Consider the following 14,534-nt stretch of genomic DNA (forward strand, 5'->3'; position numbering starts at 1 on the left):
ATATATATATTGTACAATAGCTGTCTATATATAATACAAACATTAAACTATTTCATCATCATCATTTAACTAATAATTTTAACTAATCATCTGTTTGTGAGATAGCATATCAGCATCAACATGTGGCTTATTTGCAATACAAACTTCATGTATTAAGTGGAGTCCTGGTACCCCCCATGCAGAGCCTTTTCACTTGGGCACGACAAAGTACGTATATATGAAGTGATTTAGGAAGGTACCGGCTTAAACACGTTAGAAAGCCATAATGAAAATGTGTAAAATCAGCATAATTCCTTTTCAAGTATCCCTATATTCCCCATGTGGAGCCCTAATTAACATAACCAATCAATCATAATATTTTTGACAGTTATGCATGGTTTACACACAAACAACAGTACAAAAAAAATTCATGACTGTCCCCTGTATAATGGTGCGGTCCAAAAAGTGGTCGGTTATTAGAATAACCGACCACTTTTGAGGTTACTGCCTGATAACCCATGGGAAATGGGGGCCTCTGATTGGCCAACTCCATCTGGCTATATGATAATAGCACTTTAACGACAGTTAGCACTTTAACGATAATAGCACTTTAATGACAATAGCACTTTAACGACAATAGCTCTTTAATGACAATAGAACTTGAATGATAAAAACACTTGGTGCAAATGTCTTTGTAAACTTGTGACTTGCTAAACTAATGAAACAGTTCAAGGAAGAAAAGGGCTGCACAGCACATTTAGAAAATGTCTCTGAATAGCAGGTAATCCTTCAGTTCTTTGGGTATTGCAAACTGATTGATTTCAGATTCTTCTTGCCCACTCTTATGGAGAACATCGCGGATCTTTGCTCTGCACAATCTTTTCAGGTCAGGGTGATGTTTTTGATGATGAAGCAGGAGTTTCTGAAGGTCTGTATCCTTCGGCACCACATCATAGAGTGTCTGACCATCTATGTCCTTCACGTTACAGTTTGTGCCCGCCAGAAGGAGTGATTCTGCCATTTTCAAGGAGCATAGTTTTGAACCGATGAACTGGTGAAGTGCTGTTTCGCCATCTATGTTCCTTGCGTTCACATCTGCACCTAGACCCAGTAAGTGAGTTACAGTGTTCAGTGCTGTGTTTGGGTCAAGAGATGGAATGGCCACATGAAGCACTGAGTTGTCAACAGCATCCCTCTCAGCTAGTGTAGCACCTAATGATAAGGCGACATCAATAACATTGCAGTGTCCATTCGTGACAGCCTCCAGAAGGGGAGTCAAGTCCTCCTCCTTGTCCTTTGCTGACAGGTTCCCACCGCGAGAACACAGCAATCTGACTGTCTCGTGGTGTCCGTACCGTGCGGCTAGATGGAGTGCCGTGCTGCCTTGAACTTCCTCTGCCTCAATGTCCACTCCACGATCTAACAGCAAATTGACGGTATCGTTATGTCCGCCAAATGCTGCTGAGTGAAGCAATGACTGACCGGAACTATTCTGCGTATGAAGGTCTGCACCTCTATCCAACAGTAGGAGAATGGGGTTGTTGTTCCCTTTCAAGACAGCATAATGTAGGGGAGTGCAGCCAAAACGATCAACAGCATCTATATCCGCTCGTCTATCTAACAAGAGCGTGATAGCAGCACAAGTGCCTTCTTCTGTAGACAAAGAGCTGTGTTGATGAAGAGCTGTCAACAGATCTTTGCTCATTACAGGCCCACATTGCCCATCAAAGCTTCGATCTAGCAACAGTCCAACATGCTCACAGTTCCCTCTGCTTGCAGCAAAGTGTAAGGCTGTCTGGTCGAGCATGTTCCTTTTTTCCAAGTTGGCACCCCGGTCCAGGAGAAGGGTGATCGCAGCACAGTGGCCGTTACTCGCAGCCAGGTGAAGAGCTGTCAGGCCAAAGTTGTCAGGTGCCTGGCCTGAGTCGCCGGTTACATCAATATCCACCCCTCTGCCCAACAACAGCTCTAAAGCGCTACAGTGCCCTGCCTGCGCAGCACGATGCAGTGCTGTATAGCCTGTTTTGTCAGTTATGTCTACACTCGCCCCTCTGTCCAGTAACAGCTCCATAGCTGGACAGTGTCCTCCACAGGCAGCATGATGTAATGCTGTTCTGCCTCTTTGGTCAGTTTTGTCAATGCTTGCCCCTCTTTTTAATAACAGCTCCATAGCACTACTCCGGCCTGTCTGAGCAGCAAGATGCAGTGCTGTACGGCCTATTCGGTCTGTTATGTCAACACACACCCCACTGTCCAGTAACAGCTCAATAGCTGGACAGTGCCCTGCATGAGCAGCAAGATGCAATGCTGTATGGCTTGTTTTGTTGGTTATGTCAACACTCGCCCCTCTGTCCAACAACAGCTCTATAGCTGGACAGTGCCCTGCACAGGCAGCATGATGTAATGCTGTCCGGCCTTTTAGGTCAGCTACATCGACACTTGCTCCTCTGCCCATCAACAGCTCCATAGCTGGACAGTGCCCTGTTAGAGCAGCATGATGCAGTGCTGTACGGCCTATTTGACTAGTTGTGTGAACACCCGAACCTCTGTTCAACAACAGCTCTATGGCTGGACAGTGCCCTGCAATGGCAGCATGATGTAATGCTGTCCAGCCTTTTTGGTCAGTTTTGTCAATGCTTGCCCCTCTGTTTAATAACAGCTCCATAGCGCTACTCTGGCCTGTCTGAGCAGCAAGATGCAGTGCTGTACGGCCTATTCGGTCTGTTATGTCAACACACACCCCTCTGTCCAGTAACAGCTCAATAGCTGGACAGTGCCCTGCATGAGCAGCAAGATGCAGTGCTGTATGGCTTGTTTTGTCGGTTATGTCAACACTCGCCCCTCTGTCCAGTAACAACTCCAGAGCCCCACAGTGCCCAGCTTGAGCAGCATGATGCAGTGCTGTACGGCCTATTTGACTAGTTGTGTTAACACCCGAACCTCTGTCCAATAACAGCTCTATAGCTGGACAGTGCCCTGCAATGGCAGCATGATGTAATGCTGTCCAGCCTTTTTGGTCAGTTTTGTCAATGCTTGCCCCTCTGTTTAATAACAGCTCCATAGCGCTACTCTGGCCTGTCTGAGCAGCAAGATGCAGTGCTGTACGGCCTATTCGGTCTGTTATGTCAACACACACCCCTCTGTCCAGTAACAGCTCAATAGCTGGACAGTGCCCTGCATGAGCAGCAAGATGCAGTGCTGTATGGCTTGTTTTGTCGGTTATGTCAACACTCGCCCCTCTGTCCAGTAACAACTCCAGAGCCCCACAGTGCCCAGCTTGAGCAGCATGATGCAGTGCTGTACGGCCTATTTGACTAGTTGTGTTAACACCCGAACCTCTGTCCAATAACAGCTCTATAGCTGGACAGTGCCCTGCAATGGCAGCATGGCATAATGCTGTCTGGCCTCTTTGGTCAGTTGCATGAACACTCGCCCCTCCATCAAATAACAGATCTATAGCTGGACAGTGCCCTGCTTGAGCAGCAAGATGCAGTGCTGTATGGCCTGGTTTGTCAGTTATGTCAACACTCGCCCCTCTGCCCAGTAAAAGCTCCATAGCTGGACAGTACCCTGCACAGGCAGCACGATGTAATGCTGTCCTGCCTCTTTGGTCAGTTTCATCGACGCTCGCCCCTCTGTTCAATAACAGTTCCATAGCTTCACAGTGCCCTGCTTGAGCAGCATGATGCAGTGCTGTACGGCCTCTTCGGTCTGTTATGTCAACACTCGCCCCTCTGCCCAATAACAGCTCCATAGCAGGACAGCGCCCTAACTGAGCAGCATAATGTAATGCTGTACAGCCTATTTTATCAGTTGCATCAATGCTTGCCCCTCTATCCAATAACAGCTCTATAGCTGGACAGTGCCCTGCAATGGCAGCATGATGTAATGCTGTCTGGCCTCTTTGGTCAGTTGCATGAACACTCGCCCCTCCATCCAAAAACAGCTCCATAGCTGGACAGTGCCCTGCCAGAGCAACAAGATGCAATGCTGTACAGCCTCTCTGGTCTGTTGTGTTAACACCCGGACCTCTGGTAAACAACAGCTCCACAACAGGCCAGAGCCCAGTCCGTGCATACACAAATACTCCTTGGCCAGTTGTGTCAGTGTCCACTCCTCCAAAGTCCATGGTGGGTTTAGGATTCATGTACAAGCAGATTTAGGTCTTCTTACAGGAAATTTTCCTGTAATAGAAAAAAGAAGCCTGTGAGGGACGGACTTAAGTCGAATGCTGATGTTGAAAGTGGGAAACTAAACAAAAGTCAAGGTATGCGGGCAAGCCATATCTTTATTTTAACTTGTCCTCTGACTACTGAGAACATGATTGACTCTAAACTGTGAAAGTTGTGAATGTGATACGACTTACACTTAACCTTGTACACAAGTTATAAACAACATTTCGGTGTTACTACAAGGTTTGACTACAACATGACAACTTTATCTGAAATTCAATCAATATATCAATCTATAAATAACCATAATTTCAACTGGAAAATACTCTGTCGAGCTCAGCCGCTCTTTCCAGAGATCCAGCAGTGTGTGTGTGGTGAGGGGAGTGTGCACATGAACATAAACCAATTGATAGAAAATTAAGTAAACAAATACTTTTAATCATACTTTTGACATCACGGCAACTTTTGACATCATAGTAACTAATTTTCCAAAACTGCAAATCATTCAACAATTCATATTCTATTTCTAAATGTCCTCAAAGATGGTGCACATCATGTACCAGTAACTTGTGTGAACAGACTTGACTGGCAAGTATGCAGGGTGACAAGGATATGAGGATTAGGAAGACATCAAGTTACTCAATACACATCATAAACAAAGATAGTGATGAAGATCTCGTCATCACTGGCATAACGCACCAGTGGATACCGAGTGATGCGAATTTACCCGTGACCTCGGTAGTTTTGAGGTACACAATGTAGTACCGAACAGCTAAAAAGGAGGGTGGTATCACAGGCAGCAGATTTCTTCATCCATCCTAAATGCATCCTTTGGGTAGTAAAGGTGGAAATCTTGGCGTGGAGTTATGCCCCCTCCCCACCCAGCTGTATTTCCCCTTTGCCTCGTTTGATCGTTCTTTAATACACCGACAAAAATACTTGAAAAAGAGGTGTTTCAAATACAGATGCTTCGCAACAGTACGAAAAAGTTCTGCGTACCTTATACTCACTGTAGCTGTTGGGAACATGTTAGTTTGGGTCTAGGTGAAAGCAAGGAGCTTTTGAAAGTTGCAGCTGGACACGCGTAGTGGAAGAAGTGTACTTAGTAATAGTATTTCCAGATTTTACGTCATTTGCCGTTTAGGCTTACGGCAGCAGACGTCCTGTCGTAAAATCTAGCCAGACGGGATTATCGTGCTAGTTAGTGAACTCCGACAAGAAGATAATGGTAATAACCACTTCCAAAAGTCATTTTCAACAAATGTAACGTTAACAAGTTACCGTAGATAACACACTGTGTGACGTTATTATGGTTTGTCAATTGTTTTCAGTGGTGCATGACATTGTATTTATCATGGTGGGACCTATCAAAGTTATTAAAGTAGATTGTGTTAATCAATTTATCAAAAAGAACATAAACAGGTCTCTTCCTAGTTTGTCACAGAGGCTAGTAATGTACAGGCTAGATGTTTGAGATCAATTGAGTGATACAGAAATATTTCCAAGCAGACGTGGGCTGGAAGTAGCAAAAAATGTCGATTGGACGTTATCGTTTTTGATAATCGAATCCGTTTACGTATGCTCAAGTTAAGTTACCGCCAGTCAGGCATACGCTAACACTGAAAACCATGGAACAGCTGGCAACACGACGTACATGTACACAAAACGATAAGAGAAAATCACGCAACATCTGCTTGGCAGTATCCAATTACCGCAAGTCCCAACACACGGAGACAACGCGCACCTGGACCAATATACCGAAGGACGTAGGGGTGATATCTGAAATTATTAACGTTACATCAATTATAGAAACAGCTACCGCGAAAAAAGCAATGTGCATTATCGCGCAGCTGCGTGAAGAGGATATGCCAAACTAACTATGAATGCGGCAAAGGGAACATATACAGATGCGAACACTCATCACGTACAAAAACAATACTTTGTCGCCAGAGGACCACAGAGTAATAACCATTCTTTCTATATGTGAGTATTGGTAACAAACTAATAGTATTTCAATATTTCCAAGTTTATAGCCATATTACGTGCAGACTATCAATGACATCTAACGTTAGGAATGATGTAATTGATCAGAATAAAGTTTACCTGCAGAAATACACATCTTACATAATATATTACTCCATGCAATCCACACCACGCCCCTTTTGCTCAACACTGGCTTCCGCTCAGCTGTAAGAGAGACTGTCACAGGGAGGTACTGGAGCGGTGGTGGGAAAAAGTCCAGGTGCATGAAAAATGTTTAACTCCCACAAAGTTTAGCGTCCGCCAATGCATACTTCCATATGTTTGTTTGTCTGCTTACACCGGTACCGCGTAAGCTGTAAATACCCAGACTGTGCTTATCAATACTAGTTTCCTATACCCTATTACGTTATTGTTGTCATTATTGTATTCTCGTGTATAACGTTACCTGTCGGTCAGGACGAAAAGAACAAGAAGAAGTATACTTGTAACTAGAGTTCGGGGACCTCATACCTCCATGAAATATTTATTGCTTTTTTGTGGATGGTATGTATGTTTATAGTCGGTTGTATTTGAGAGTAATGGTTATAAATGTTATGGGAAAGTAGTGGTGTATCTATTTAATGACACAGAGGATGTCCATCTGATTAGTAATTATTAAAATGTGACACTTAATTGTGTAATGTGCGTTTAAGAGGTCGACGGCATATGGTAGCGTGGTGTTCCTTAAGCTTGATGTTTGGCATTTAAACTGTCTAAGGTTGTCAGCATTATTGAGGTTCGACTATGTGCCTCAGAGCGGTGTGATGGGAGGAAGTTGGGAAACTCAGAAAGAAGAAGGGATGTGGCCAACTTTAGTCAGATGGTGATTTGATTTTCCACCAATATGTCATAACATCAGCTGTTCACACGGTACAAAAATGAGATGCACACTTTCCTCTGATAGCCCTACATCAACTGTAAGATGAATACTTGGCGCCAACCCCGTCTGCTAAAAAACAAGTACCATTGGCTACGAAAGAGACAACTAACAACTGTCCCTTATCGTAACGAAATCAGAACATCTGTATCGCCCATAAAACTTCTGACACCCAACCCATCTAAGATGAGAGGACCTAATGGCATTTTAATCACCATGTCACTCAAATCAGCAGTACAGTATGTGAGACATCCATACCTGTTAAGCATTACCGTTAAATGTACCTCAACTTCTTACAATTATACTTACGCTTCACATCTCCATGTTATCCTAAGCAGACATAAATAAAACTAATTATCATATTAAAAAAACTCGGGGTTCCCCAAACAGCTGTCATACAAATCACCTCACTATCTGCTTGGAGCTAAGCCCATTAACAAACACTTAAAGCACGATGCCTGTTCCAATATATCGCAGATATAGGGGGGATTTCTGATATTATTACATCGATTATAACGACAGATACGGCGCCCAAAATCACATCGATTCGAGCTTTCATCACAGCCCACCAACACAACAAGTATGAAACCAATCCATCCAGCCGTTCTTGAGTAATCTTGTACACAGACAGAGACACATAACAGAAAATATAACCTCCATGACATTTCATGGAGGTAACTACTGTGCCAACTGTTACAAATATTTCAAACAGTCCTAAGCAGACAGAAATAAAACTACTGGGGGTTCCCCAAACAGCTGTCACCTCACTATCTGCTTGCAGCTAAGCCCATTAACAAACACATACAGCACGATGCCTGTACCAATATATCTCAAATATAGGGGTGATTTCTGATATTATTACATCAATTATAACGACAGATACGGCTCCCAAGATCTCATCGATTCGAGCTTTCATCACACCCCACCAACACAACAAGTATGAAACCAATCCATCCAGCCGTTCTTGAGTAATCATCTACACAGACAGAGACACATAACAGAAAATATAACCTCCATTCCATGACATTTCATGGAGGTAATTAGCCTTCGGGCATGAATTTGCAATCAAGTTACAATTAAGAGTACAAGCTCTGTAAGGGGCTGACGTACTTGTGTGCTATGGGTGTGACTTGCTCTTGGTTTGGTTTGCGCCACTTTACGGACACTGACCACGAACACGGGACCTCCAGTTTAACGTCTACTCAGATCGGTCGGAACCCAAACCAGTAGCGTACAACGTAGGATCCAAAACGCCAGTTAGCGTATGATTTAATAATGATAGTATTAGTTTTAAAAAACAACCCTCAAATATAAAAAAAGAGTTGACATTGGTACCATCATTTCTTTTCTTTGATGACAACAAAGTAGATCAAGGTACCGGGATTGACATGATCCTTAACCATGCATGGTTCAGTTAGATGCCAGATGGCATGGTTAGATGCCATCAAATGAATGGCCTGTGAGTGACGCTTTATATCCTTCAACGGTACCGTCATAAGACCATTAAAATAGTCATATCTTAGACTATAGGCATACCATAGCTCATGTATGGAGAAAATAAAGGTATTTACAGACGTCTTTAGAAAATGTACGTTTTGTTCTATCATCCATGCATACTACATTTAGAGTAAATAAAAATTACCACCTGCAAAATGTCCACCTGCTATATTCTCACCCAGCTATTTTTGTAAAGCCCCGGCTGACCGGAAGCTGGTGCTCTATATATTCAAATACTTTCTCCGACCTCAGCCTACAACCGAGGATAGGTGCCAGGGTCTTGCACACTAACGTGGGACCATAATCATCAAAATGACCACCTTCGCTGCCTTTCTCTTAGCATCTGCTAGTATTGGTTTCCTCTTCTCTAACGTGGCGGCCCAAGATCAGGTAGGTGTCTTGCCTAACAATAAGTATAAACACTTGTATACAGTTTTACGTAGAATTCATTTTGAAATGAAGCTTGGATAATGTTTCTGTGTTTCAAAAGCAGCCACGTAGGGACACTACCAACATTACCGAAGACTGCGTGAGGAAAAACCTGCTCGTGATATCGCGTTCCAGTCCAAGACTTACAGAATACCAATACAGATAAAGACTCTTCTAGTCTGTATATATATAACACAAATTCTGCTGTCTGGGGCTGTAACTGGCCCCTCCCCGCTGGATGTTCGGCGGGCTGCTATAAGCGAGATTGAGGCTGAGACTCTTCGAGAAGTAGCCAACGTTCGCCAAGCGCTAGTTGAAACGTCTGACCGTTTCCAAAATCGTATCCACTTGTTTGAGTAAGTGCTTTTTTGGCGTATCTTATTACCTGGATGTCTAACCTACATCGACGCAGAGTAAAGTTAGATTATTCGCGGCAGGCCGACATGTTGATGATGATGATGTATTCTGTTGCAGTACCTGAATGCCTTGAGCAGCCTTCAGCAGCTGGTGACGTCCATGGACGTTACCCTGCAGGACCTGAAGTCTGACGTACAGGACATCAAGGCAATGTTACAACAGGGTGGCTGCACAGCGGGTGAGCGAGAAACATTCNAAAAAAAACGAGCTCGAGAGGGGGCCAGACGGCAGTGTCAGCTCGAAACTAATCGCCCAACAGGCGTTTGCGTATTGAAATCAGCAAATTGTCGGCTGATTGTGTATCATTTATACATGATCTATTGGACAATGACATTCTCTTCTGGTCAATGACATTCTCTTAGGGCCCCTTTATGCATTCTTGCGAATGTTAGGGCGCAGTTACACGAGCGCGTAAATCTGCATAACAAGTCCGCATGAGGTCCACATAGACATTTCCTTTTTATATTTCAGCCATACATAGTATGGTGAAATATATTGTATTCGTAATGTTTCTTTCTTCTTCTTCTTTCTTTCTCCTGTCAAATCTTCAAAGTGATTCATCTCCGCCGTTCCTGGACCGAATGACCTGAAATTTGGCACAGGGGTAGAATGGGCCAATACCTTGATGTTTTTTTCTCAGTTTTTTCATATCTGCCTCTAAAATGATTTTATTGAGATTTTTTTGGTCAATTTTAGACCAAAACTGTATATTTTGGCCCCTGTACCCTGGTATTACAACCAAATGAGCTGAAATTTGACAGAGATGTGCCTTGATAATGCCCCCATATAAATTCGATAACACTTTTGGTGTACACTACAACAAAATGCTTATTTTTGCGATTTTTTGACCAATTTTTGACCAAAAAAGGACACTTTTGGCCCCTGTACCCTGGTATTACAACCAAATGAGCTGAAATTTGACGGAGATGTGCCTTGATAATGCCCCCATATAAATTCAATAACACTTTTGGTGTACAGTACAACAAAATGCTTATTTTTGCGATTTTTTGACCAATTTTTGACCAAAAAAGGACACTTTTGGCTCCTGTACCTTGGTATTGCAACCGAATGAGCTGAAATCTGACACAGATGTGCCTTGATAATACCTTCATATAAATTCAATAACACTTTTGGTGTACAGTGCAACAAAATGCTTATTTTTGCGATTTTTGGCCAATTTTTGACCAAAAAAGGACACTTTTGGCTCCTGTACCCTGGTATTACAATTAAATGACCTGAAATTTGGTATAGATAGGCATTAGATACTTGGTAACAAGATTCCAGTCAAATTTTTGACATAAACAACTTTAAAATGATTAATTTTGGCACTTTTCTGAGGGGAAATTTGTTTTCTTTTGGCCTCCTGACGTGACCTTCCGTGACCCCGCACAGAGCCACACCTGTGTGCGTCAGCCGGAGAGTTGATTGAATCAAAGACCTAGCCAATCAGCGAAGAGGAGGCCAAAGGCTAATTAATATTCATAAGCGGGGCCTCATGATCCCGTGTATAGCAGTGTTCCCGCCAGGGGGAGCGAAGCCCGCCTAAGGCTCTCGCATTTTACACTATTCAGAAGGCTTTATATTGTATCAGTTCTTAGGGGCATATCTATGATAATCGCAGCAGTCACTTAACTTCTCTTCAGGAGTTTAGCGTAACACTATTTCAGGTCAAACCGTCAAAGGCAACTAAAAACAAACTTTAACGTTACTGAGTTCAACAGTACTTATAACTTGTTATCCGAAGTTGAAACGCTAGCGATGGTATTTTCGCTGCGCTGTTAGCTCCGTGCGACTGTTGTTGACGGTCTTATAACGGTATATTTTGCACCCCTGTACCCTGGTATGAGTAACATTTGGTATAGATAGGCATAAGATAGTTGGTAAAATGATCCAAGTAAAATTTTTGGCTTAAAGTACTGTAAAAGGCTTAATTACAGCACTTTTTTTAGGGGAAATTGGTTTTCTTTCGTTCTCCATGCCATGATCTTTCGGACGTTCACCCCACAGAGCCGACATCTGCACCTGCGTCTAGCCGGCAGGAAGAGTTAATTCAATTAATGGTTCAGCCAATCAGCGAAGAGGAAAGCGAAGGCTAATTAATATTCATAAGCGGGACCACACAATACGTTAACTTGAAGACTCAGGCCGTACAGACTTCTCGCCAGGATTTTTTCAAAGCGTCGGACAGGGGTCCGGGGGCCGCCGAATGTCCCTGGCGGGGTCCAGGGGGAGGGCCACTGTGGGGGGTGGGGGGGGTGTCCCAGGTGGGCGAAGCCCCCCCGGAAGCTCTTGCATTTTAGACTATTGAGAAGGCTTCTTTTATCAGTTTTTTTAGGGCCATATCTACGATAATCGTAGCAGTCACTTACTTCTCTTCAGCAGTTTGACTTTAAAATATTTCGGGTCAAAGCTTCAAAGACAACTAAAACCTCATAAACAACAAACTTTACTTAGCTCAACAGTATACAAAAATATTGTACGGGTTGCCATCCTTAGTTGAAGCGCTTATTTATAGCGCTAGTATCTTCGATGCGCCGTTAGCCGCCGTGCGACTTTTGTTGACGGTCTGACATCCCTCGCTGATATTCCCACGAACATGTTTCAAGAAAAATACACAGCAAAAAACGCTGTTCTGCGTCAAATTCTATTCTATAAAACATGTGGGACTCAGTGTTACAGTCTAAATATTTTGTAGAAGCACCGCTGTAGGAAAGAAGGTCCAAGCAATGTAAAACATCACGTAGCATGAAGTTCGCTGTCAACTGGCACACAGCACATGGCTGTTTGAAACTCTAAGTCTAATCAACAGCCGTGTTTGATTGATAGCCGCCGGTCCTTTGATGAAGTCGGCGAAAGGTGCGTTAGTTAGAAAATCTGCGTTTAGTTTTGATACGTAATTATAAGTTAGACAGTGGCGAGAATGATTATTTTCTCATCAATATTTCTCTTCAGAATTATTTGAACTTAATTGTACATCTAAACAATTGGCTTACCTGTGCAATGTTTATATGATTAATGATCATGTGTAACGTATGGCTCCTAGTCAATAGATCAGCATTTTCTCTATAGTGACCACCTGTCTATAGTGGCCACATTTCCTAGTGCTGTTGTTGTTTGACTTATACTTTGAACATTTAAAGTGTAAGTAACTTTAAACTGCCAGAGTTTCAGCCCAATAAAACACTCTCAGCGCCAGCCTCGAGGGTATGAACAGACTGACCAGACAGACGAAAATAAATCCTCGAACAAGGTTCAATCGTATCTTCCGGGTCTGGCAGGAAGTTGTTAAACTAAAATAAGAATAGGCTCGATTGCTGATTGCATACAAAGTAAAACAGTTTAACAGTTTTACAGCTTGAAGAAAACAAACGCTCCTACAGTACCTGCACCTGCTTGATAATTATTAAATCGTATGCCCTACTTGAATAAAAAAAGTTCACTGCAATAATAAATGTACCCACATCACAAGGAGCTTATACTTTTTTAAACTTACACCTAGTTATCGTACTGAAAATTGTTAATGACATTACATGAAGTCATTCAACAATTTTCAGTCATAATGAAAATTTTCTGAATGGAAGGTGTGATTATTGTCATTTTCTGAAAAATAGAAGCAAGCTCTGTTTTTACCTGGAATCAATTCACAGTACCAGTCCACTTTGGGGGATAATGTACTGTTAAGAGGATGTTCCATTTTTGCGCAGGGGTGATTTGGAACAGTCCAATGTTGCGTGGGAAGGGGTATGGCTGAAATATACTGTATTTGCTCTTAAGCAAATGTCGGCCTTTCTAGTTTTATTTATGTCTGCTTAGGACCGTTTCAAATATTTGTAACAGTTGGCACATTAGTGCCCCTGTTTGCCCAGCCCAACATTCTAGAACATCTGTTTTGGGCTGCGTAACCCGGAAGTTTCGTTAGTATGCTGGGCAACTGTTTCCCGATGCTGGGCAACTGTTTCCCGATGCTGGACAATTTGAATATGATAAATAACTTTGTATTTAGCCACTTGTGCCTTTGGGGACCTGGTGTGTTATACTTTGTTTGCGCTGTTAGATTTTGTGGTCCGTGTGGCTTATGCTGATGTTGTGTTGGTAAGTACTTGCATTATTATATATCGGGCATCAACTTGTCCCCGTATCATACATGTAGGTATTGGTTGTCGGATATTTCATGTCCTTTTGGTTGTGTTGACGATGTGTTTGTATCCTGTATTGTATTTCTTGTATTGAAGTAGTGTTTTTGTCATATGTCATATTATGACAAATCATACAGTTGCGATTTATCCCAGTATGTAGAACATAATGCCTGTCTTGGAAAATGAGTGGTTACTGTCTGTGGTTTCCGCACCTATATTTTGTTCCCGTTTGCGATATTGATATATGGTTTGTTGTGCCCGGTGTACACAGACGTCCTACGATGCACATTGGTTCCTTGGTTTTCTCGTATGTAATATTATGACAAAGCATACAGTTGCAGTTTTACCTAATATGTATGACATATTGCTTGTCCTGGAAAATGAGTCGTTACTGTCTGTGATTTTTCAACTATAGTTGATGTCCCGTTTGCGATATTCGCATATGGTTTGGTGTGCCTGTACACAGTCGTGAAACGATGCACGTATCAGAAATCACCCCTATAATTTCAATATATTGGAACATGCATCGTGCTTTAAGTGCTTGTTAATGGGCTTAGCTCCAAGCAGATAGTGAGGTCATTTCTATGACAGCTGTTTGGGGAACCCCGAGTTTTGGCTGTCTGTGTACAAGATTACTCAAGAACGGCTGGGTGGATTGGTTTCATACTTGTTGTGTCGGTTGGGTGTGATGAAAGCTCGAATCGATGGGATTTTGGGAGCCGTATCTGTCGTTATAATTGATGTAATAATATCAGAAATCACCCCTATATTTGAGATATATTGGAACAAGCATCGTGCTTTATGTGTTTGTTAATGGGCTTAGCTGCAAGCACATAGTGAGGTGATTTCTATGACAGCTGTTTGGGGAACCCCCAGTAGTTTTATTTATGTCTGCTTAGGACATATATAACTTTCACTCTCAAATACAACCAACTATAAACGTACATACCATCCACAAAAAAGCAATAAATATTTCATGGAGGTATGAGGTCCCCGAACACTAGG

The 14,534-nt window shown here is 42.6% G+C and overlaps 1 protein-coding gene across 1 annotated transcript; it reads right to left on the reverse strand.

Annotated features, from left to right (window-relative positions):
* Positions 1-543: 543 nt before the first annotated feature.
* LOC118415536 (serine/threonine-protein phosphatase 6 regulatory ankyrin repeat subunit B-like) lies at positions 544-5,244 on the reverse strand. Its single transcript, XM_035820211.1, has 2 exons — positions 5,151-5,244; positions 544-4,163 (listed from the first exon to the last, which is right to left on the reverse strand). The coding sequence occupies exon 2, from the start codon at positions 4,124-4,126 to the stop codon at positions 737-739; it is 3,390 nt and encodes a 1,129-aa protein (XP_035676104.1). The 5' UTR covers positions 4,127-4,163; positions 5,151-5,244; the 3' UTR covers positions 544-736.
* Positions 5,245-14,534: the final 9,290 nt, after the last annotated feature.

The sequence above is a fragment of the Branchiostoma floridae genome, chromosome 5 (assembly GCF_000003815.2).
Source record: "Branchiostoma floridae strain S238N-H82 chromosome 5, Bfl_VNyyK, whole genome shotgun sequence".
Lineage (NCBI taxonomy): Eukaryota > Metazoa > Chordata > Leptocardii > Amphioxiformes > Branchiostomatidae > Branchiostoma > Branchiostoma floridae.

What these genes read in the sequence shown, in the direction of transcription:
- LOC118415536 (XM_035820211.1), bottom strand. Translation starts at nt 4,126, where the DNA reads ATGAATCCTAAACCCACCATGGACTTTGGAGGAGTGGACACTGACACA.